This window comes from Xenia sp. Carnegie-2017, unplaced genomic scaffold (genome assembly GCF_021976095.1).
Source record: "Xenia sp. Carnegie-2017 unplaced genomic scaffold, XeniaSp_v1 HiC_scaffold_1, whole genome shotgun sequence".
Taxonomy (NCBI): domain Eukaryota; kingdom Metazoa; phylum Cnidaria; class Anthozoa; order Malacalcyonacea; family Xeniidae; genus Xenia; species Xenia sp. Carnegie-2017.
Window position 1 is genome coordinate 9795051 of NW_025813402.1, and position 24881 is coordinate 9819931.

General features: G+C 36.9%; 3 protein-coding genes across 7 annotated transcripts in view; all 3 read left to right on the top strand.

The window, feature by feature from the left end:
- The window catches only part of LOC124444220 (collagen alpha-1(I) chain-like), a 38663-nt gene extending 30823 nt beyond the window's left edge, over window positions 1–7840 (top strand). For both annotated transcript variants that reach the window (XM_046994809.1, XM_046994812.1), the window contains exons 48-62: window positions 182–235; window positions 335–388; window positions 794–901; window positions 1608–1661; window positions 2205–2312; window positions 2590–2643; window positions 2945–2998; window positions 3256–3327; window positions 3699–3734; window positions 4601–4624; window positions 4925–4978; window positions 5088–5226; window positions 5785–5891; window positions 6453–6662; window positions 7328–7840. In XM_046994809.1, the coding sequence (XP_046850765.1) occupies window positions 182–235; window positions 335–388; window positions 794–901; window positions 1608–1661; window positions 2205–2312; window positions 2590–2643; window positions 2945–2998; window positions 3256–3327; window positions 3699–3734; window positions 4601–4624; window positions 4925–4978; window positions 5088–5226; window positions 5785–5891; window positions 6453–6662; window positions 7328–7471 (1272 nt within the window). In that variant the 3' untranslated portion in view covers window positions 7472–7840. The remainder of the gene's footprint in view (window positions 1–181; window positions 236–334; window positions 389–793; window positions 902–1607; window positions 1662–2204; window positions 2313–2589; window positions 2644–2944; window positions 2999–3255; window positions 3328–3698; window positions 3735–4600; window positions 4625–4924; window positions 4979–5087; window positions 5227–5784; window positions 5892–6452; window positions 6663–7327) is intronic.
- A 1003-nt stretch (window positions 7841–8843) lies between these two features.
- LOC124440070 (probable glycosyltransferase STELLO2) lies at window positions 8844–14457 on the top strand. Of its 3 annotated transcripts, XM_046990416.1 has the most exons (4): window positions 8844–8998; window positions 10114–10230; window positions 11963–12345; window positions 13109–14457. In XM_046990416.1, exons 3-4 carry the CDS (start codon window positions 12240–12242, stop codon window positions 14014–14016), a joined length of 1014 nt encoding a protein of 337 aa, XP_046846372.1. In that variant the 5' UTR covers window positions 8844–8998; window positions 10114–10230; window positions 11963–12239; the 3' UTR covers window positions 14017–14457. The 3 variants fall into 3 exon arrangements, with proteins under 3 accessions (XP_046846372.1, XP_046846366.1, XP_046846358.1); XM_046990410.1 differs by lacking the exon at window positions 10114–10230; XM_046990402.1 differs by lacking the exons at window positions 8844–8998; window positions 10114–10230 and having other exon boundaries at window positions 11849–12345.
- A 1354-nt stretch (window positions 14458–15811) lies between these two features.
- LOC124434060 (unconventional myosin-X-like) overlaps window positions 15812–24881 on the top strand; it is a 55254-nt gene continuing 46184 nt past the window's right edge. For both annotated transcript variants that reach the window (XM_046983964.1, XM_046984036.1), the window contains exons 1-8: window positions 15812–15982; window positions 16123–16221; window positions 18361–18519; window positions 20392–20579; window positions 21669–21803; window positions 22114–22238; window positions 23524–23537; window positions 24149–24233. In XM_046983964.1, coding sequence (XP_046839920.1) covers window positions 15962–15982; window positions 16123–16221; window positions 18361–18519; window positions 20392–20579; window positions 21669–21803; window positions 22114–22238; window positions 23524–23537; window positions 24149–24233 — 826 coding nt within the window. In that variant the 5' untranslated portion in view covers window positions 15812–15961. The remainder of the gene's footprint in view (window positions 15983–16122; window positions 16222–18360; window positions 18520–20391; window positions 20580–21668; window positions 21804–22113; window positions 22239–23523; window positions 23538–24148; window positions 24234–24881) is intronic.

The window sequence follows — 24881 nt, forward strand, 5'->3', positions numbered from 1 at the left end:
TTCAAATGGCAAATATAAAGAGTGTAAGATCAGTGTAGCCATTAAACTGGAACATCGTTCTAAAAGTCACGTGGGATATGACTCATGTTTATACCTCATATGCCATCAGATATTTGTTGACAACGCTTATGTTATCAGACACATGTTTACGTCTCACAAACAATTCCAATTTTCATCCCAGGGTGCTGATGGTGACAAAGGAGATACGGGAAGTCCTGGTCAGGATGGAAGTCCCGTATGTTATTCGTGAAGTTTTTTTATTCTCTTTGTCTTTTTTACCGTTGTGTGTCTTGTATATCGTGCTTTCTTAACCGATTTTCGATCATTTGCGCAGGGAACTGCCGGTACGCCAGGCGTTCGAGGGCTGCCCGGTGCCCCCGGCTCTGCGGTAAGTATGATAAAAGTTTCATATCATTTAAAAGTAAATTGCAAAAATTTGGTTGTTCTTACATTTATCCGCGATTCGAGCTAATTGTAACGAAAGATACTGTGGTACTGCATGGATATTCAAAATTGAAACTGTGTAAAGTCCATAGCAGGCCCAATGACATTACATTGCGCATATGGTCAAAGATGAAGGATGATAGAGGGAAACAAACAGTACAATTTAGAAAAACTTTTTTTCGTAACTGTCCCTCCGTGCATTTCATTGCTGTCACGTGATAGTTTATCGTGGTTTGCTGTTTAGTTTACATTACATTTATTTGCTTGACAAATTTTTTCCTAAACCGGGAAATGATCAATTTGCCAAATATGTCTTAGTGTGGTAAAATTGTGCTCTTCGCGTTTCAAGGGTCAACCTGGTACTCCAGGTCCAGCTGGTCCGCCTGGTGGCGAAGGAGGTGAAGGTAGCTCTGGCGAACCCGGTCCACAAGGACCACCCGGACCAAATGGAGCAGCGGTAAATTGTGGATTGTATTCGTTTTTCTTTTCAGGCTAACATAGAATGTCACAGGTTGAGGTTCCAAAGACATTAGCAGTAGGGTGGGCGACACTGTTGGCAGATTCGGTAATTTTCATAACCACATCCGCTCTGGTGATCTTAGAACGCCCCACCTGCTTTACATAATTGCAACATCAAAAACAGGGGGAAGCACTCAACACAGATCAATGCATTTTTGATAATAAATTATTCATAAATGTTAACACTGGTAAGCAACATGTTTTTAGAATGTAACTTTTTCAAAAAACGATTTCTCGCTTTTTTTTGTCGGAAAAGGGTAACACTTTTGCCATATGACATTTATTACAAACTTACTAAATCTTATCTGAAACAGAAAGCTTAGATGGAGAAATAGAATCACTCAACTCCATAATTTGCAAATATCGACACTTCAGCACACAGCACAGACAGATTAAAGTATGTTTATTTTCCTCCTGTGTCATACACTCTAGAAAATTCAGATTTTCTGAACCACATGGCCGAAGAGCTTAATGAAAAGAACGAACGAGTACAAAACTCGTGGGCTTCGACTTTCTTTAACCAAGGGGAAAATTTCGTTTTGAGATTTTGTTGGCTGTTGTTGTATCCCTGAAATATTCTTACCTCTACATCATTGCACTATTTAATTCGTCCGATTCACCTCAGCTTTTTATTTTATTCACAGGGTAACCCCGGACCACCCGGAAACCCCGGTCCAGTTGGCAACCCTGGAATTAAGGTGAGGTTTTTTCATGTTTTCATCAGGCATTTGTTTTGCCGGATTTAAGAAAAATCATAGGATTCCGAAAACTTATGCAAAAAATTTTCGATGGCGGTTGGGTAACTCTAGTATAAAATACAACAGTGTTTCACCGCGAAAAAAGTCCCCGTATTTTTGATGTGACTGTATTATCTGGGTGACCGTTAGGCGGTGCTTATATCAATCTAAATTTGTTGTTTATTTTTTTGATGTAGTTACGTAGATGATGATAAAATTTTGAAAGCCACGTATTCTCATTTTCGTTCTATGAACGTATGGAACTTAATTCTAGACACTGAATCTTTGGCTAAAAATGGGCCAAACCACATGTATATGATAATGTTTCCCCAATTTTATGCACCTGTCGTCTTATTGGGTGTGATTTTCATAGCATAACTTACGTTCTTTATGCCGCCAGCATTTTTTAAATTTCCTGAATGATATCTGAATAAAAAAATAGCATATCACTCGTCACTTAAAGTGCTTCATTTTTTTACAAGAACGTATTCTGTTCTCGTTCAGGGTGAAGTTGGTGAGCCAGGCGGTCCTGGACCGACCGGAAATCATGGACCTGATGGTGCAAAGGGTGACGTAGGTTTCCCGGGACTGCAAGGTGCAACTGGACCACAGGTAACTCTAATCACGTCGAAGCCTATTTCTGATGTTTGTATTCTTCTCAATCACTAATTCATAGATCAGATGAATATTCGTTGTCTTCACAGCCGAATGATTCTTTGCAAATATGTTTTACTACAAGAAATACAATAGATTAGAGTAACGGGGAAACGTCAAACTTTTGTAAATGCATTGGTGAAGCTCTTTTAAAACATCCCTACCTGATGGGAAATGTGAGAATGTTCTAACTGCAGTCGATGGACCGTACTGACCTTGCTTGTTTTTGAAATAGGGTCCAGTAGGAGAACCCGGACGTGATGGTGAACCAGGACAATCTGGAGAGCCGGTATGAAACTCATCTCCTATACATTGTATAAAACAATAAAAAATACTTACATAAATTAAAAAAAACTGAACCAAATATCGACCAATACCTTAAAAATGATTATCAAAACAATATACCCTACCGCTCTATCTATCGAAGATATTATTAGAAGGAAAATCGTCTTTACAATAGTTTTAATATTATCTGCGCTAATGACACGCACATAGGTATCTACCAGAAGGAATCTTGGCATCTAAAGCCCGTCAACCTAAATGAGCTCGATTACGGATTGTTCTTAATCTCTTTTTTATTTCCATTAAAGGGCGACCCAGGTCCTGTTGGTGATGATGGTCCGCCAGGTGTACAAGGTCGACAGGTATATGCGCTATTTTTATAACAAACCAAAAAACTCATGCTTTGAATTGCTCGAATTATACATTCCAGATATTTTTTTGAAAAAACTGTTCATTGGAAATTTTTAAGAAGTTCAAATGCTTTGTCGAACGCCCTATATAATTTAAATATGTCCTGACAGTGCTTTAAACAAGTCAAGAAATAATCTAGTGTTCCCAAGCGTCTTTTCCTTTAGAGTTGTGTCACGTTAGCCAACTGTCTTAAACATTTTATTCACAGGGTGGAGTTGGACAAGTTGGCGCACAGGGTCCACAAGGATCGCCTGGACGAGATGGACGACCCGGTCCACAGGTATGTGTGAGAAGATGAAATACTGAAAAGATCAATGTTTTCCCTTCTCAAGTCTATCATAAACATAATGACTTGTCGTTGGTCAAAGTGACCTGGTTGGTATCTGTCTGAAGTGCATGTTTTAATGTAAATGCTTTTTTTGCTGTTTGGTGTTGTGTCTGACGAGACAAGAAGTTTTTGCAGGATTTGATCATGTGAATGCTCCTCTTCATCCGACTCCCTTTAAAGTAGTTTGTTTCCCCGATATATGTTAAAACAGTTTGTTTACCGGATATATATTTGCAGTTGTGAGTTTCATGTAATGGTATGAAAATAAAAATGTACACCACAGTCCCACCCTTTTTCTAATGCTTACATGTTCTTGTTTGTAGGGACCCATTGGACCACCAGGACCCCCGGGACCACCAGTAAGTTGGAAATTAATTCCACGTACTTAGCTAAAAGTATATTTGTCTTTACAAACGAGATAAATTTTTTCATCGCGTCATTTCATCTTCTTCGAATTTATAAGTTTGAAATTTCTTGAATGCATTCGCTCAAAAAAGCGACGGCTATTTATGTTGTAAAAATTTACCGGTTGATTATCAAGTCTCCCCTCGGTACGCCCCTGAAAAACAAAACGTCCCTAATAGTACACATTGCAACGCCAGAGACTGTGCATGATCCAATAAGTTCGTATTTACGGCATGTTTACAGAAAGTTTTCTGCATGTCTTTGAGGTATATTATGCATTAAATGTTTGCTCCCGAGGTAAATACTACGTTTTGTTTCCCTTGAGTCAATCCCAATTTCTCCCGAGACGACGTCGAACCTCTTCAAAAAAACGTTTTTCGGGAGAGATTTTCCGCGAAATTTCGTTGCAAAATGCTTTAAGGATAACCACAGCATTTAATCGGCTAATTCTGAGTGTTTTCTGAATTCTTTTATTTGTATTAAAAGTTGAATTTTGTCGGTTTTTAGTTTTCGGCTCCATAGCTGTTTCGTTTGTTTTTACATGAAAATGATTTGGCAACAATTTTCCACTTGTTTCTTCCCTGGTGGTAAACATTAAGTTTATTTTAAGACGTGTGACCGCGAGTGAACCAATCACAGTTAACATCCACAGCACCTATATATCAAAAAAGTTATTTCTGTGTGGCGTGAACGATGTCATCATTATATCGCCCATTTGCCGATATAGTTAAAATTCGTCATAAACATTTTCGAGTGTTGGCTATATCTATTTTTTCGTTGTTGAAAGTTGTATTAACTTTTTTATAAATGAATTTTATAGGGTCCTCCTGGACAAAACCTTGTGGTAAGTGGTGCTTATTGATGCACTTAAAATGTTTAAACTTAAAAAAACAATCAAAGGAAATTCATCCATTTTCGATAATGCAAACTAAAAGTCAAATCTATAGGAAATATTTTGCTCTTTAAAAAAAGGGGAAATCCTTGAAATGATGCAAAAACATGACAGCCTTTTGCAAGTCATTCCTACAACTTTATCACGTATTCACTGTGCTCCTTTTCTCTATTTTTTTTATTTTCTTTCACTTGCTTTTGACGAAAATTCGATAAAAGGGAAAAGTACACGAAGCGCTTCTTTTCAATTTAGATCTTCCCCAACTCACGAAAAGGACCGAGATATTACCGTGGAACACAAGTAGAGGTACGAGAGTCAAATATTTGGTTTTATCTTATCACCGTTGAAGTATAGACTTTGGAGCTATTTAATAACAAACTTTTTTACATGAAGCAACCTCTTCGTATTTCAATAGGGCGCAGAAGAGGAAGAAGGCAGCCTCGTTGGCTTCGTACACAATCGTTTCTTAAAGAATTGGAAACCGACTGGTACCCGAGAGAATCCCGCAAGATGTTGTAAAGATTTGATACTAGACCATCCTGAGCTAACCAGTGGTATGTATTACGATGAAAATGTGCATTTCTGAATATATGAATACCCTCCCTAGTTATTGAAATGGCTACGGCCCTGGTTTGTTTTTGAAGATGTGGTGATTGGAAGACTCCTCATTTGTAGAAAGCTCGGTTGCAAATCGGAAGTGTACTGATATGTATATTTTCATGCAAGGCTTTCTGCAACGCATTTTGTGTTGTATGAACTGCTGCAGTTTGAGAGCTTGTCACGCATTAAAATAAGTGTGTTTTCTACGCACTCTATGTCGTTGTAGATGGGAAATGGGTGCTTGTAAATGAAAATATTTGTCCTTTAAAAATAAACAAACTATATTCTATTTTATCGCATGATGGCAGAATGCCAAACTGAAATTCATTGGGAAAAATTTAAGGGGTTAATGTGAGTTTCCGTGAAAAAATTCTTGTTATTATCCTTTTAATCCTCATCCTAAAGCGTATTATCATTTTTTTATATTTTGATATTTTATATTTTATGTATTGTAATATTTTCGTGTTTTCGTTTGAGTGAACTTTGTGTTTTGTATTTTTGCGTTCGAACAGATTTCTACTGGATTGATCCTGACATGGGCTGTCACCAGAACGCTTTCCTTGCCAAATGTGACTTCGTCAACAAACAAACATGCGTTCACTCCGTACAAAACCAACCGGTATGTATATAAACTTTATGCAACTTTTCTAGATCAGTCTTAATGTACGGCAGTTGTATATATCGTGGGTGATATAATCTCAGGCTGTTATTTGCCAGTAAGCTCTAGCCGATGTTTTGCAGATTTCACCGGGTGAGCTTATGCACTCTCCCTGTTCTAAAATTTGCAACTATATAAAGCAGGGGGGGCGTCTAAGCTCTTCAGACTAAATTTAGTAAAACAATCGCACCCTTTCTTGATAAAACTTGTGTTAACGAGACAGTGCGTTTGGTCTTTTTCGGAAAGAATTGTGCATTTGCTGCAGTTAAATTTTTAAGTAGAACTGGAGAAAATTTGAATTCTTATATACGACTGAAGTACAGTTGAATTTTTACTCGCACACCCTAACCCTCCCTTTGCATTGGCCGCAGCTTCTACCGCACTGTAACTATCACTTAGTCCTAGCTCGACCCAACGATACCTTATTTCCGTCCATTGAAATTATAAATTTAACCTTGTGCTCCGTTAACAAACATTCGTTCTTCAACTTGCCGTTAAGCTTTGCGTTTGTCTCCGTTTCAGTTCACGTACAAGTTCAGTCATCCTCAACTCATGAATCTGAGATTGTTGAGTAAACGTGTCGAGCAGAACATCACCTATCTGTGTAAGAACTCACCTGCGTGGAACGAAGATACGAAACAGTCACTCAACTTGATCGGCCATGACGGAGAAATGATAAACATTGCGAGCTCGAAGTTCTATAAACCAAGAGTATTTGAAAACGAATGTAACGTAAGTACATAACAGTTGATAATTAAGAAAGGAAAAATGTTTACTGCGTTTGCTCAGGCTTATGCTAACCGAGGAGATCTTTGGGAGAACTCGAGAGCAGATCAGTGCAAGTTCGAGACCAAAGGTCGAGAGGTCTCACAAACGTCTCCGAGCTTTGCATATTATAAGCCAGTGTAAACGAGAAACCATATTTTAATTCTTTTATAAAATAACAATGATGCAGAACAGAAAAATTTAAAAACAAACGCTTACATTTTTCTTGTAAAATGTATTCGTGATTGAATTTTAAATTTTCTTTGATTGATAGATTGATTTAATTGGTTGAGCTCACATTTGTTTTGCACAGGCTAATGCAAACACTGCTATAGACCAATCAGGGCACGCTTTATTTTGTTTAAATTGTCGAATGTCGAACCACCTCTTACGGAAGATTTTCTCAACTTTCTTGCTTCAAAGACTCTCAATTCTCGAGAGTTTCTGCGAAGGATCAACTGCAAATTTTAAAAAATTCTATGATAATTTTAGTAACGATCATAATTTTTGGAATATCGATAAAGAAGCAATAGTTCATACGAGTTACAATTCACAAAACCAGAAATTAACGAGACATTTATCCGACATGCGTTTTTGAATGGTCTGAATTTGTTTTTGTTATATTTTTGCAGAATATGGACGGGGAATGGCACAAAACGCAATTGGGAATAACAACCAAACGAAAGCTTCGCCTTCCGATCACCGGCGTTAATCCAATCTCCTTGGAATCCGGCGAATTCAACATCGAAGACGGCCCAATATGCTTTCATCACTAGCTGACTTTTGTCCGGGCCACAAATTCCGCGATATTAAGACGGGAATAAAATAACGAATTATCATAAGGTTTTGGATAACATTCTCTTTAGTCTGCAAAGCGATGGTCCTGAAATTTAGGATGGTAGAAAATTTTTTGAATTTTAATTATTGATACGTACCGTAGCCAACCGTGCATTAATATAGTAACATGTATTTTGTATGATCGTAATTCTTGTATTGGCTCTGACGAAAATCCTTGTCTTATTAAATAGTATAAACAGCTAGTAGACGGTTTGCATATTTTGTTCTTGTTTCAACACAGGCATCATCGTGGAGGCCGATGAAGAGTTGTGTAAATTATGCAATAAATAAATAGTTTACTTTTCCAATTATACAGTATACATTCATATTTTGAAATTTTTGTCAAGGATACAGCTGAACACGTTGTTTTGTGATATCAAGTGTCGTCATCGTCATGGGTGCCCGTCCGCCCCAAAAGAACTGGGAAGTGGGGTGTATTCCAGGACCGTCATTTGTAGCTATCGTGTTTATGTTTTAGGAAAGTCCACAATTTTTCCGAACCGACTTTTTTCGTCCTCAATCAAATTCTATACCGACTTTTTTTGTCGTATAGAACGTTAACTTGGGGAGGGGGTGTGAATATTCATATATTCGGCACTGCCCGACTGATTTTGTTTTTTAGCGATTTTAATTTCAAAAAAAATTAGCCGTACAGAGCTGCATACACGAATATTCACCCCCCCCAATTAACCTTCTATAGTTTCAGCACTGTCCCGGCCAGCGTTAAATTGTTCACCCTAACCATGTCTCTGATCATGATCGTCTAGTAATTAACTTGACTTCTTGTTTTTACTTGTTTTTTCAAACATTCAACATAAAGCGCAATATGGCAATATTTCATTCGATCCACCATTCGACAAATGCAACGATACTTTCACTAATATCACAAACTACAAAACATTGTATGGGAGGTCGGCAAGCATATTTAAGGTATTTGAGCAAGTAAACAGAAATCAAAGCGAAAAGCTGACAATCAATAAGAAACCACGTTTACCACCCCAGGAATTGCATCTCTAGACCATGGAAAGCTAAATTATATGTAAATCAAGACCCTCTCTGTCGCTGTGAACAATCAACACAAAATTAACACACTTCGCATTTGACATTTGTTGTGAAATTTTGCATTCGACAGAAGCGAAATCAAAACTAATTTTAGGTGCCTACGAATCGATTTCAAACAGGATTTCAAAATGAGTTCAGTGTGCTTCTTGACAGATTGTCACCATGAAATCTTGCTATGTAAAAGTTACATTGACAGTGGTGCAAGTACGAATATTAATATTGCTAATTAACCTCTTGAGTCTTGACCATGGTCTTGACACGATGACGCTGCAGATATGAGCAATCAACATCGCTAGCGCGATCGTACGATGGTTCACGTATTTGTAAATAAAGGCGGTGCGCGTGTTATCCTATCACCAAATCGATGAATGTTCTCAACGCAAAACAAAAAGGAGAGCTCAAAGGTAAGTTTCTACGTATGATCTATAACGTTGAGGTTTTTTCTGCCAACCAATATTGTCATAGCAAAGAGCACAGAAGAGTGCGGCGCCCAACGCCAAGAAAGCGTTTTCTTATGTTTCATGCGGCTCGACTCGAAAACCTGACATTTATCTGACATAAAAACCAATTTTAGATAAATGAAGAGCGGAGAACGGCGCCTATAATAAGACAGCTTGTTAGCAAACGATTTATATGACGATCCAATAGTATTTGGTTTACACAATAAAATTTCCGTGATACGTCGCTTTCACAATTATGTATGTTTTTTTCGATTAAAATTCAACACAATCCGAGTTCAGTGTCCATTTTGGGCGTTCGTGCTTTGAATGAACTAAGTGCCCACTATAAACTATTGCCTTCTACTCCAGTGACATATTTCATTCCTACAATATTATTTATTCTTGGAGACGAGCTTTAACGTCTCAATTAGTCGTTGCTCCTTATTAATGTCTATTTGTCCAGGAGGACTTACTTGAAAGAAAAAATTTGACAAACGTCTTAAAAACGAAGCAATGTAGCAGTCACTGGCGAAGACAACTCTGTCATAGTGTTAAATTTAGTTGAATTTTGATTTAACATGCATTTAGCCATAATATAGTACGTTCCGTTCGCATCACCGTAAATTAGAGTTTTGATGCGAACTTAGTTGCAGTAAAAAATAGAAGATTCTATTGATCATTTGATTTCGTATATGCTCGATTGAAAATTTATGAATAAAGAGTCGCCGTGATAGATGTGTCTGATACAAAGGCATAAATAAAGAAGGGAAATTAATTCGCTGCATGAACGTCTTTACGAACGCACGAAGTTCATCGCTCCTTTAATCCTTAAACAAAACCTCATTGACTCAAAATGCCTCACATCAGAATTTTCTCCGTTTTTTTTTAAAACCTGTACTTACGCCAACGCGCAAGTGCAACACACGCTTATGACAACTTTACTGTAAAAGGCAAAGAACATTTCTTCAATTGCTCCACAAAGCGAGGGTAATGAGGCATGTCTTTATTTATATTACTTCAGCGTCGAAACAATATGTTCACATGAGGCAGTATATGATTTTCATATTTTAACGCCATAGGGGGGAGAGAGGAGGAGTTTCATTCTCATACTGACAATTGACAAAAGTGTACATCATGAATAGATTGTGTTGTATGTAGCGAAAACTGCAACGAATGAAAACGTGGCGACCGGCGAGGTGAAAGAAATTTGCCAATATATTTTGATGCAGGAAATACTTATGATTGTTCACTTAAAGAAACAAGTGACTTCGTACACGCGCGTTAAGTATTAGTTGCTAATTACCCTTAAATATGTAGAAAAAGCTATAGAATATAGTACATTTTGCTCATCCTGTTGAAACACAGTGTTAATGAAAATTCGTCCAACTAAAGGTGATATCGTGTTGGTGTGAAGGTACTATGTTGTGCAATAGATCAACTAGGCCATTTAGGGGTCATCTTGAGGCCACTCTCTAAAGGGCTGATTACATGAGCTCGGGTAGCCGGGATTCAGCCAAACGTTAAATGGTTTTGGCAAATGGAAATGATTCAATACTTATCATCAGATAAATCTTCTCGAGCAATTTCACAATATTCTGATTTAATAACTACGCAAAACATTTAAAATTACAATAGCCAATTTGGCCTAATTCGAGAATTACAACAGGAATGAATTGCGGCATTTAACAAACAGTTCTAATTTTAACCTTGAAGTTTTGCCTCCTATCAATGCCTCGAAATCATTTCACGCCTCACTGAAACTTGGTTAGCCGGGATCATGTAAACAGCCCTTAAAATGAGCAGTTCTAGTCAAAAAATGGATGGCTCTATAACCTAATATGGATGGTTCCAAAATTGAGTTAAGGAGAAAATATGTTGGGTTGGGTTACACTAACAAAAAATTGCTAAACCATTCAGTATTTATTATCTTGTTTATCAATAAAACAAGCTCGAGAAATTTAAAAGGCTTGATGTTTATATAAATATATAATCGCAGTATTTAAAGTTTTAGGTTGTTTTCCCCTCAGACAAAACAAAAAACCATGAATTCTAATGTTTTCGTCTTTTTTCCAGTGTTTGGCATAGTTGTATTATGCAGGAGGTAAGGGGGAGCAGGAATTTTTAAACTGCTGATGAAACATGGCCAGTCGGGAATTGCGGCCATGTCGGTAGAGTAGAAAATAGGATTTATATATTATACATAGCTGGTGTCACGTGCTGCATGATGTTTGACATGGTACATGATCTATAAAAACGAAAAAAAAATGTAAACGTGTTCAAGATAAACGTATATGGAGAAAGAGAGTAAGGGATCGGCTGGGATAAAGATGAGAGAAAATGTGTGCGAAACATACCTTAACACTGTAATATTTATCTATCCAGTAAAACGCATGATCTTCGCTTTCAAGTTCGCAGTTTCTGAATGCAACCTAATCATGGTTTATCTGGTGTTTTTTAATGATGCTGAGATTACCCTCATGAAGGTGGCGATGTTGAAAGCTTAACTTCAGAAATAGCATTTACGATGATTCTTTATTAACATTACTGATATGCAATAAATCTTGGCGAGTGTTACGAAACATTGAATTATAGCAGTACCAGCCTACCAGGCTTAGACATATTGAATAGCAGTATTGTGCGGAAACCAATTTGCTCAAGATGGTGATGGGAAGAAATTAAAATCGAAAATTCTACCTGGAAACAATCTTTCCTAGCTCTACGCATTGGTCATATTTCTTTCTCCGAGCATTTCCAAAACATACCACTTGTGGTAGTTGAATGAAATTTGAAATAATTTCTAATAAAATTTTTTAAAGGTTTGTTGATTGATCACAGGTCTCACTTGTTTGCGTGTGTATCTTGTTTCAGTAGTCCCAGGACATGTTGATAGTACCTTGATATAATAAAAATACCTCTCTGATATTATAGATCGCTGTCCCATGGTTAAAGACGAATCCATGAAAGAAAGCGAGATGGCTCACATTAATTTTAATGAAATCATTTTTGTCCAAATAATATGACTTCATCGACAACAACATTTGCATGGGAATAGTGAAGACATATCTGACATTCTTTAGCATCGCGTACGACAAACATTGTGCGAGATATTGCGTTGAATTTTGTTATCGCTCGTTGTCGCTTTTACCCAGAACGACGTAGTTTTCTTTGCCCAAATTCATCGCGTGGTGGACTTGTAGGCTAGAAAATGACGACTTACCGAATAGTCTGGATATTAATAATGTGTGTTGTTGTTGCGATGGCGCTGTCGTGGATATCGTACGTCAGTATTTACCAAAGGAAAGAATTTCCTGGTATGTGAAATTTTTACCCAAACCAATCCGTAGAGGCGTTGTTTCATTCCCCTCGGCTAAACAGCTACAGGAAAGTTAGCTAACTTATATTTGGGCACGCTTTTTTGTGTGTGACCTTTGAATAACTCAGAACTGTTGTTCTATAGTTGCTTATGATTGCCGGCTTGGAAAAGTGGAATAACAGTCAGTTTCAAAGAAAGAGGGGCGCGCATTGGGAGATTTTGAACCCCCCAGCTTTTGTGAAATTTGCGAAAAGTCTGTTCAGAAAAACTGATAAAGGACCTAACGTCGGTCTACCTAAAAATATATCTATGCACTAGCTATATCTGTATTTCATACCTAAAAATTTGAAAAAAAGTATTTTAGTGAAAAGGTTAGAAAAAGATAATTGGATGATATATATTTGTTGTAGAGATTATGGGTTAGGAGTAGAATAGCTACAACACTGCATATGAATAGAGATTATTTACGTAAGACCAGATGCATGTATGTATAATGCACTTATTGCTAATTATAAAATCGTCCTTGTCGTATATTGACAGAGGCGTAACGACTAGAGCTCAGACTTTTCAAACCTAGACCATCTCTGACCCGAGGCTCCCCCCCATTTTCGGATCATACTGTAGAAAAATTGCACAAAGGTCTTTATCGTAAAAAAGGAATTCAAATGTTTGGGGCCCCAATAATGTTTACAGATTTGATATTAGTTTGTCTTAACTTATCATGTTTATTTACTATTTAATCTAAACACATTCTTTCATAGGAAAGTACAAAAACTTTGCGGACACCAGGGGTGGAAAATGTTTTAAAGAGTACTTTCAAGACGTCCTTCTGGTTATTGTTTATCACTATCCCTTCTACCAAACCCTTCCTTTCATACTATCTCAGTACAAAGACGCTTTCCCACACATCTTGGTTTGTGGACCGAAACCGAGTGCCGAATTTAAAATTTTTACTGTCGACATGGGGCCTGGTGGCTACTACAGTTACGAATGCATCGGTCGTGCCATTCGAGTTCATCCTGGCTATCGTGGATATTTGTACGTCAACGACGACATGGTTGTTAATTGGTGGAATTTCGCAAAGTTGGACAAGGAGAAGATTTGGAAAGGTGCCGAGATTGCTGTGAGTGTAGCTCACGTGATCAACCATCGGCCAATAAGAGACGATTGGATGTGGTGGAAGTTAGAAAGTGGATTGCAAAGTTGTGAAAGGGCTTTCGAAAAACTTTCAAAGTTGTCGGGCAGCCCATCAACAACGACTCGTGTGAATTACAAAAATATGTTGGCAACTCATTTCTTGAATTGCGGAAATCGGACATTGTGCTTGCGGACGTGGTCCGATTTTGCGTACATTCCGGGAAGACTGAGTCGTAACTTTGAAGTTCTTTCAAGCATATTCTACAAAAATAAAGTTTTTTTAGAAATAGCACTGCCCACAAGCTTAAGTCTTCTGGAAGACTGGAGACATTGGGAGGACGCAAAGGGCGTTTATCTCCCGGATGTAGTCGGCTTTCGTGATTTTTTTAACATAAAGAATGTTTGGCCGAGCTTTTCTGGCGATGCAACGTTTTTACATCCTGTTAAATTTTTTGGAAATCGAGGATATCACAATCGAAGGATATTCAAATTAAGAGTTTTACCCTACATTGAAGAGTATACTTCCTGCTGACTATAGAAATGGTACAAACGAAGGAGAAGTTCTGGGAGTCTAAATTGTGTTGCAACTTAATACATTAAAAATACATTTCAACTATCAAGTGCTTGAGAGTTGAAAAGCCACGAATGTCTTGATGTCCGGACACCCACAATTTTCGGAGTGCTTCATAACTAAACTAGAACTATTGTGCGTGATCACATAGTTAGCAAGGAATACCTTCAACTTTTAAAAGATTCCAAAATCCTCGAAAGTTGTAATTAGTCATCAGACAAATGAAGGGGATGAAGATATTTTTATTATCACATAGAGGGACAAATTTAAATCACAGGCGATAGACCGACTAGTGATGTAAATTCTCAAATGTTCTTTCTGTAAAAATCCTACATTGTTCAAGATAGTTAACAGTTTGTTCAGCATTGCTTTATGTATAAATTACATTTAGAAATCAAGCAATTCGATTGGTATTATTAAGGCCCGTTCACACGATTCAATTTGTCGGATCCGATTATTTCGGTTCCGACTTTTGGTTGCATGTTCAGGAGGTCCGATAATTTTGTATGTTCAAATTTATATTTATTTACACATTTATAGTCGTCGCAGCAGACATATTTATGCTATCCAGTACATTTATTGATATATTTTGCTTATTTTTGTTCCTGAATGTTTCCAAGTCTTTCACATCTAAAGTTTTGCGCCAAATGAAATTTGGAAAGTATTAAGAGTGAGAGGTCCGGGACCAGCCGGCTTTCTTTGATCTTTTTGGATGAAAATAGAGCAAGTTCTATTTCCATCCAATTTTTTAGACTGACGGATCCGACTGTCGAAAGCTCACTTTATATGTATTCACACGATCCGTTTTTTTGGATCCGACAAAATCGGATCCGATAAATCTGATCGTGTAAACGGGCCTATACATCACCGAAGCATATTGTCAAATGAAAACATTGTTACATTGGCGTAACTTTTTCGGAATATTTATCTAAGATTGAGTCATATAAAACTTCGAAAAAGATTCAACTTCGCGAACAGTTATAATGCAAGTTTGTAATGCAATAAAAACTACAAACGCCGTTTTATGATCACAATAGACTTTGCCGTTTTCTTTTTGGAAATAGACACGCCTTACGAAGTCATATGTTGTATGAACATGAAGTACACAGAACGTTTTTCGTGGAATTGACAAAATTATTAAATTTAAATTTTAAGAACGAGGAATTCATTAAAGCATAAACGAAATCATACGGGTATTTTCAAATTTCAATACCGTAAAAGATCATTTGAAGCAACAAAATCGTATAGTATTGGTCAATTCAGCGCCGGGGGTATGCTGGAACATCAAGAAGAACAACAAATTAGCAACATTTTTGAGGCCAGATTGCAACATTAAAACCAACACAAACTCCATATAAGTTGCTGCAGTAAAATTTTGTATATTTATTAATAAATTTAAAGCTTTTAAAATTCTTATTTATCGTAGGGAGGGCGTTAAATAGAAACGAGGCGTTTGTATGATTTACATCACTTCACTATCAAAAAAAAACGAAATCTATACGGTTTCCGTGAGCTCAATCGATAACTCACTCTAGTAGAGAAGAAGCGTTTATTAGAGAGTGGCATCTAGTCAACCTTCAGGTGAGGCGTTTATTTGATTTGAGGTGTTTATAACTGGAGTTTAATTCATAGAGAGTAGAGACGGGAGCTGAGTGATTAATTGTCATTTGTGGTATAGGTGTTGTTTCATTGTGGTATGCAGAATGACGTTTACATCTCCTTTCCGGCAAGTGTATATTCCGGAAGTGCATACGTACCCCGAACCACTGATCCGAACGTCCCGCGTCAAGGAAAGGAGCGAAAAGGAATATTTCGCTATTGATAGCAGCAGCATGTTTTGAGTATTGTTATGCCATTGGTGGAAGTGTTCGTCCATTATCGTTGAAATTGTTTGTTTGCAACCAACATGGAATCGTTTTTTGAAACGGTATGATGCTTTTGAAAATTTCTTCGCAAAAACATTGACAAATATCGCTCTAACTCTTGAATGTAAACAGTGATATTTGTCGCCGTTTTAACGCATAAATTTCATTGCTTGCCGTATCAACACGTTCGTTGCTGTTATAGGGAAATAGAGTTTGGCTCTTAGATGATAAGGAATGGTCTCCCTCGGTAGTCGAAGCAGTTCAGGACGGCAAAGTGACATTTCGTACGGAGTACGGAAAGGTGCGTATATTGAATTCCTCGTGTTTTCATTTTGACATTCGAGAAGGCGTTCAAATCACGTATAATCGTTTTAAATTATCGTTTTTTTAAATATTAACTGGGCTTGTCTAACATTAAGAAATTTGTCGATAGTGCCTACTTTCTAATTGCTGTACACAATTTTTAATGTGTTTCAAAATTAATTGACGAAGACAATGGCGTGTGTGAATCGGCCTGTACTTGTTTGTACGCGTTGATGCTTTATGAAGTTGTTTTGCATACAATAAAAAACGCGAGTCTGAACAATCACATTGTTTCAAATATGCGCATTCCCCCGGAGTAATTAGATCGATGTATTAAGTTAGGTCAATAAAATCCTTTTTTCTTCAAAAAATTCCCCGACTTAAACTTAAAAGCACATTAACTCGACTTTAGCACTAGCGCAGTTTAATTCTATGAATTAATTTTTAATATGACGACAAAGTACGTTGCAGTATAAGGCTATAAGGTCTAAGAAAATTTGTTGCTTTAAATTATGCGGCAATTTTTGAAATAGTGTACTTCTAAAGTTACATATTTTTATATAGCAAGTAATGTGTGGTTGTTGTCTGTGAAAAAGCCACAACCCACAAGTTTGCTTGTACTTTATAAATATTCCATTGTTCACTCACTTTAAAAACAATAGATTTCTAAAAAAATTAACAATGCCAATTCCTATCTGGTCATACATAGCATGACCAAATTTGCCTGACCAAATTTGCCTGGCTGGTTATAACACTGATTGTTGTCATTTTTAGAAAGTTACCAACTTTGTTCTTGATTACTTTGGGGATTATGTTGCTTATGCTCAGCAACTTTTCATTCTCCCCTTTCTCAATAGGAAATTTTATTGTGAACTTGTTATGTCTTCATCATGTGACTTAATGGCATTTCCTGACTAATTTGTTAACATAAGACCAGTCCACATCTGTTTTAGTAATAAGCACAACATGTTTATTTGTGTTAAATCGAGGAAAGTAAAAGCAACTTGTAAATCTTAACAAAACCCAGACATAGGATCACTAGACCCAATAAGTGATTATATGACCCTAGTAAAGCTCATTATAGCTTAGTTTACTTTAATGCATCATAATGCTGATGAATCAGTGTCATAAATTGTGAAATGATGTTACATGGTTTGCTTTACTAAACTGGTCTTTATTACCAGCAATAAATGAGCAATGCACCATCAGTATTTGGCTGCTATTATTTGTGTATCTGTCGGGCACATTAGTGAGGTTGTGTTGAAGTTGTAATGTAAGTTACGTTAGTGAGGTTGTGTTGAAGTTGTAATGTAAGTTATGTTAGTGAGGTTGTATTGAAGTTGTAATGTAAGTTACGTTAGTGAGGTTGTATTGAAGTTGTAATGTAAGTTACGTTAGTGAGTTGTAATGTAAGTTACATTAGTCAGGCTGTGTTGAAGTTGTAATGCAAGTTATGTTAGTCAGGCTGTATTGAAGTTGTAACGTAATATACGTTAGTCGGGTTGTGCGGAAGTTGTATTGTATGATGTTGACATAGAACTGTGCTCTTTGTTAAAGAGGCACAACAACGGGTTTACATTCGATGTTCCATGTCGAAACATTGTAAGAATCCTATGTATTTGCCTTATGGTAATAAATGAAATATCTGACATTTGTGGAATGCGATTGACTTCATTCAAATCTTCAATTTCGAAGTAAATGTCAAGGTCACGAAGCTCGAAGTTTTGAACCTGTCCTTTACACTTATTGACATCAGACATTCAATTGTCATTCTGAAGCATACTTTTAATATTCTCAAATGCATAAATCATATTCACCAACAGCATCTGGAACTGAAATTAGCGGTTTGAACTCTTCTCGTAGTCTTTCCAAGAAAGTCATGCGAAAGCCTCGTCAGCAGTTATGTAAAATGATTAAATCGTGCCTGTCCGTTCAATGTTTGCATTTAGTTTCATTCATGAGCACTGAACATCTTTCCTCCTTCCTTGTTGATTCTTTCCATTTCATAACCAGACAGGTGAAAGCGGGGGAGACTTTGTTTTCTATTTTTTTACACTTCAGTAAACACCATTGCATTCGACGAGTATCCGAAATTGCGTCCACTTGTCTTAACATTGTGTTCGCGTATCCTTTACAGGTTATCGCTCGAGATCAAAAATCCTTGTCCAGAGAGAATGTGTCGATCATGCACAACAGTTCTGTGGAAGGTGTCGAGGACATGGCGCACCTCGAGGATCTTCACGAAGCCGGAATATTGCATAATCTTCACGTCAGATATAAAAAGGATCTAATATACGTAAGACACGATTTAAGGGGGGCTGTTATCATGATCCCAGCTAACAGGGATTCACTGAATCATGAGAGGATATCGAGGGATGGAAAGACCTAACGGGGAACTGTTTGTTAAGCGCCACAAGTCATTCCTGTTGTAATTCTGAAATTATGCCAATTTGGTTGTGTTTATGTTGAATGATTTGCGTATTTATAAAGTCAGCAAAACTCAATACAATCGGCACTCCGTATAAAGTAAACATTATTTGTTGTTATCGTTACGACAAGTGTTACATGTCATCATCAGTTGAAAATATGAACTTTTCTAAAATTACAAACTGTAAATGAGATCGTGGTTAACCGTTCATTCACTTCAAAGTAATTAAAAATGTATAATTTAAAATTAATTTTGATTTTCACTAATTTATTTGATAATTATTTATTTTTAATTATCAATTATAAATTAATTTTTGATTTGTAATTTATAATTTTTGATTTTTGGTTTATTTTTATTTTTAATTATAATTTATAATTTTTGTTTTATCATTTGTAATTTTTGAAAAGTTCACGTTTTCTACTAACGATGACGTGTAACACTTGTTGAAACGTTTAGAATAAAATTGTTTTGCGTTTCACAAAATAGTTTTTGGCAGTCGTAATTTTATAAAGTCAGAATATTGTAAAATTGCTCAAGAAGATTTTCTGATGATAAGTAGCCAAGTAGAATCGCTTCCATTTACAAAATCGTTTAACGCCTTGTTGAATCCCGGTTACTCGGGCTTATGTAATCAGCGGTCTTCTGCACCAGTCCGTAATGCATAAGAATGTAATGCATTGTATTCCAAACAGTCAATGGCAAACAAGCGTCCTATCGTTTGTTACCTGTCTGTTAACCGCTGTACATATCCGCACTTCTCTGTAATTGGCTAAAAACTGACATGCAACATCGATCTATCGAAAAAACATCGATGGTCGATTTTTCGATATTTTTTGCTGTATTTAACAGAATGACTAAAACGACCAATTCAACTATATCAAATACATCGGACGTCAAATGATGTAGTCCTAATTGTACAAACAATAGTTTATCTAATTGCAGAAGTTCAGTGTTGATTTACTGCTTAAGGGGCTGTTTACATGATCCCGGCTAACCAGGATTCAGTGAGGCGAGAAATGATTTCGAGGTATTAAATGGGGTTAAACTTCAAGCGTGAAAATTAAAACTGTTTGTAAGCGCCACAAGTCACTCCTGTTGTTAATTTTAAATATTTTGCGTTATTATTAAATCAGAATATTCTAAAATTGCTTGAGAAGATTTATCTGATGATGAGTATTGAATCGTTTCCATTTGCCAAATTCATTTATCGCTTGGCTGAATCGCGGCTACCCGAGCTCATGTAATCAGCCCCTAAGTAGATCAGTATTAGTCGATAGTCATACAGTTACATTGCGAGTAATTGATATAAAAGAATGTCGTCCTTGTTATCATCAATGAAAAATAGAATAGAGGGGGCAATGGTTATTTTTTCTCCTATTTTTCATGTAGGGATTATTAGAGGGAGTGGGTTGAACTGAGGCTGTGAGGTAACATGTCTATTTCAGCACGTCGCTCAGTTTGTTTACCGTATTTCCGTCTTTTATCAAAAGCCATTCTATTATAATGGGATTATTAACGATGTTAGAGCATTTGAACACAGGAAAAAAACCGAAGTATGCGACATAACTCTTACCATGAACGAAGGGAATGAAGGAAACCGACCGCGAAATTGATGTATCAAACTTGGGAGACTTAGAGAAAACCCCGCAGAAAGTTTGCCAAGTCTTTGACAGCCTTAAAGTTATGCAGGGCTCGTTTGTCATCATTTATATAAGAAAATTGATCATGTTATCATTTTAGACGTACATTGGCTCCATATTGGCCGCAGTGAACCCTTATCGAACGATCGAGGATTTTTACACGAAGGAAATCATGACTGAATACAGCAAGTGTCATTTGGGGGAAAAGCCGCCACATATTTTTGCCATTGCAAACGAATGCTATTATTCGATGATCAAGAGAGGACAAAGCCAATGTGTGCTGATAAGGTGATTACTGATTACTCTATTGCTAGCTGAATATTCTATGGTAATGAGTAGCGGGCGTTGGGGAGGAGAGCAAGGTTGGGCTTGAGACCCCAATAACTTCGAAAGATTAAAAATCGCACCAAATTCCTCAAATCACACCTATATAACATAATTGTGATGGTAAATAACTAATAAATAGACGTCTGTACTTTTAACGGACCAGCAGTTGCATTCTTGTTAGTTTAGGAATATGTGCACGCAGGAATCCTTTAGTGAAATTTCCGGAGATCAAATTTTAAAAATACCTATAGGCATGCTCAGGGACCTTCCTAGAAATTTCATTCCTTGAACACAAGCCCCACCAATATTTCATGAAGTGTCCTCCACTAATCGTAATTTTTTGAGTGAAAGTCATTTTAGACGAACTTTCAAATCAAAAACAAATCATGTAAAACGAAACCGGGAAATATTTAAATCTAGTGAAATTCCATGTGGTGCTTCCAACAGCCTAAGAATCTTTTCAAGAAGTTGGTATGGTTTGTATATTATGGATAACCCTCCCCCCCCCCAAAAAAAAGCGACTTTCCGGCGTTACTGAAAGCAGTACATTTCTTGTCACAGGCATCAAACGACTTACGACTGGTATTGATCTTTTCCATACTCAGAAATTTATATCATTTGGGAAAGGCGCAGTTAGCAAAGTTTCACTTCCACAAATCTCTGATTGCTCTTTGCAACTGAAAAGGCCAATTTCGAATTTTTTTTTTTGATGTGTTTAAAGTTCATTAACAGTCATTACGCAGCCTTGAACGAAATTTCCTGTTTCAATGGGAGTTGCATTTGGATGAGATCTGTTTCTTTATAGTGTACAAAATTTGTTGGTCAGACTTCTGAAGTCGAGTGAAACTTAATTATTTGTGTCGAAAGTCTTCGAATTTGTTATGGTTTTGAACTCAAAATTGATATATGTATGAGTCGTTTGTTTGTGCGAACCATGTCATGCTTCGACATTTCGTAGCCACGCAACCGGCGCTATTAATTTCAAAACGTTTTTCCTTGGAGGATTCGCTCATTAAATCATTTCTTGAGACATTTGTTGTTTTCATGCAGCGGTGAATCTGGTGCAGGAAAGACGGAATCAACGAAATTTATGCTGAATTTCTTATCACACCTGAGTTCCTCAATACAAGCATCAGGAGAAAAGGACAGTGTTTTGAACGTGGAAGATGCGATACTCAAAAGCAGGTATGAATCTGACTCAAAGTAAAGTGAATTAAATCTGCCGGAAAGTGTTCTACCGCTGTCGAGGTGCAAGCATTGATTTATTGGGGAAACCTAAAAGAATATATGCGACAGGAAATTTTTACAGGCATCAATGCACCTTTAAAAACATGGCATGGAAAATTAGTCTTTGAGAAACAACGGCTCTGTATTTTTAACTTCAATATAAACATGATGTGCTCACGGCGCTGCCGTTGTCGTATTACCTTTTCCAGGTGTTTGGTTCGTTCTGAAAGAAATCTAATTAGTGACTTGATCATTTTCTGTTTTTCAGTCCAATTCTCGAGGCGTTTGGAAATGCCAAGACTGTGTACAACAACAATTCAAGTCGATTTGGAAAATTTATTCAGTTATTTTTTAACGAAAGAGGGAGAATTGTTGGTGGCAAAATCTCAGACTGTATCCTTGAAAATGATTTTTTGTAGCTGTTTTCCACTTTTCAATTTAGTCTAATAGTACTTCACACATTCTTCATGCGTTTAGCACCACAGATTAATCTCTTCTCGAATGCTATGGGAACACACTATAGTTCAACACCACAGCAACACACCATAGTTCAGCACTGCAATTTCTCAACACCACAGCAATACACCATAGTTCAGCACTGCAATTTCTCAATACCACAGCAATACACCATAGTTCAGCACTGCAATTTCTCAACACCACAGTAATACACCTCAGTGATACACCATAGTTCAGCACTGCAATTTCTCAACACCTCAGTGATACACCATAGCTCAGCACTGCAATTTCTCAACACCACAGTAATACACCATAGTTCAGCACTGCAATTTCTCAACACTTCTGTGATACACCATAGTTCAGCACTGCAATTTCTCAACACCTCAGTGATACACCATAGCTCAGCACTGCAATTTCTCAACACCACAGTAATACACCATAGTTCAGCACTGCAATTTCTCAACACAGTAATACACCATAGTTCAGCACTGCAATTTCTCAGTAATACACCATAGTTCAGCACGCAGTGATACACCATAGTTCAGCACTGCAATTTCTCAACACCTCACACCATTCAGCACTGCAATTTCTCAACACCACAGTAATACACCATAGTTACTGCAATTTCTCAGCATACTCAGCACTGCAATTTCTCAACACCGCAGTAATACACCATAGTTCAGCACTGCAATTTCTCAACACCGCAGTAATACACCATAGTTCAGCACCACAGTTCCTTATCATCACAGCAACGCACACACTGTATTTCAAGACCACAGTTCCTGAGCACCACACAACACACCATCGTTCAGCACCACAGATTAATCTCTCCTCGAAAGCCATAGGAACACACCATTGTTCAGCACCACATATTATAATCTTTCCTGGAATGGTTTGAGCCCGGGAGTATCGTTGCATGTTTGTAGATATAACTCTTACAGTTTTGCAGAGTCTTGAGAGTGAGAAAGACTGTTGGTGTTGATGTTAAAAAACGTTTCGACAACGTTATTTGTATTTGTAAATCATCACACAATAGTATGTCTCGCTTTTCTCTCACTGCTTGCCTCGTTTTGATCCACTTGATTATTTTGCTACCTTTGCGTCAGCATTAGTAATAAAATAATTCCATCGGGAATCTAATGCTATGTAAGCTGAGTAAAGCATTTTTTGCAAAGTTTTTTTCTTTCAAAAGTCATTTCTTAACAAATTTGTCAACCCACAGTTCTTTTGGAGAAGGTAGGCTCTTGCTGCATGAACATACGTTGTATTCAACTTATGTTAAATACCCAGTTTTACCGTTGAAACGAAAAATGTGAACATGAAAAATTCAAATATTTAATCTTTCAAGAATTCACTTTTCCGTCGGCAAGTCGCCAAAGTGTTTTGAATTTTGAATTTTTTTTGAAAATTCAAATAGTTTAATGTCGGTCAACTCGTTCCAATATTGCATACTTAGTTTTGAGTGTGGTGTATGAAAAAATATAGCATCGTTGAAGTGCTTATGCCAAGAAAATTTTACTTTATAATTTATAGTCCTACCAATGGTAGTATACTTTCTACAACAATTTGTGGATATCACCTTTCATTCTTGAGAATAACAAGAGATACTCATAAACTGTTTTAGAAAGTCCACAATCAATTCGAAAGTTCTACTGAATAAAACTATAATTTGAAAAGCAAAATTTGCACTTCATAAACACTTTAGCTAAGACACGAACTTCGGAATCCTTTCTCATGGAAAATGTCAACATGTTTGTTGAAAACATCGATTGCAATACTTTACGGAAATGTCAAAAGTATGTTGGTTGAAGTTCATAATCCCAAATTAAATCTTTTTTTTTATTTAGAATCGCCTTGCTAGACAAAATCCCGACGAACGAAACTACCATATCTTTTACGCTTTGGTTGCTGGAGTTACGGAAAACGAAAAAAGTAGGTGTATTTTTGCAGTACGTCAAAGTAAGAGCACAGAACAAGTAATATAAAGTAGGTTCACTCTTGGACCTTTTTGCCGCGCATATCTTAATACGCATGTGATCATACCATAAAGGCATTTTTTGATCAATAGGAATAATGAATGACTAACCGAAAGCCGAAGTGAGCCTTCTGCATATTGCACAGCGAAGTGAGCCTTCTGCATATTGCTTATTATATGTTAAAAGGGTGGGCAGTTGTATAACTATGCACTATCACCTATCAGTACTAACAAATAATAATCCATTAGAGTTGGTCACCCAAGCGAGTATAGTTCACACAATAGTTTGGCATCATAGCAATACACCATAGTTCAGCACCACAGTTCATTAGCGACACAGCAACATAACATATTGACTCATAGCAACTCCCGCTATGCAAAGATTTTAGCGTTAACTGTATGTCTGTTAGAACAGTAGATTTCTAAAGAAATGCGAACTGTAGACTGGGCTACTCCGCTGTAGTGAAACTTTTAGAAGTATTCGCAACATCTTTTTATAGTTTTTCGACATGTTTAACACCAACACCATAAATAGCAGTACATTTAATCTCTTGTACGCTTGTACCTCATCCAAAACCTTGGGAAGTGTCAACCTTATGTAAACT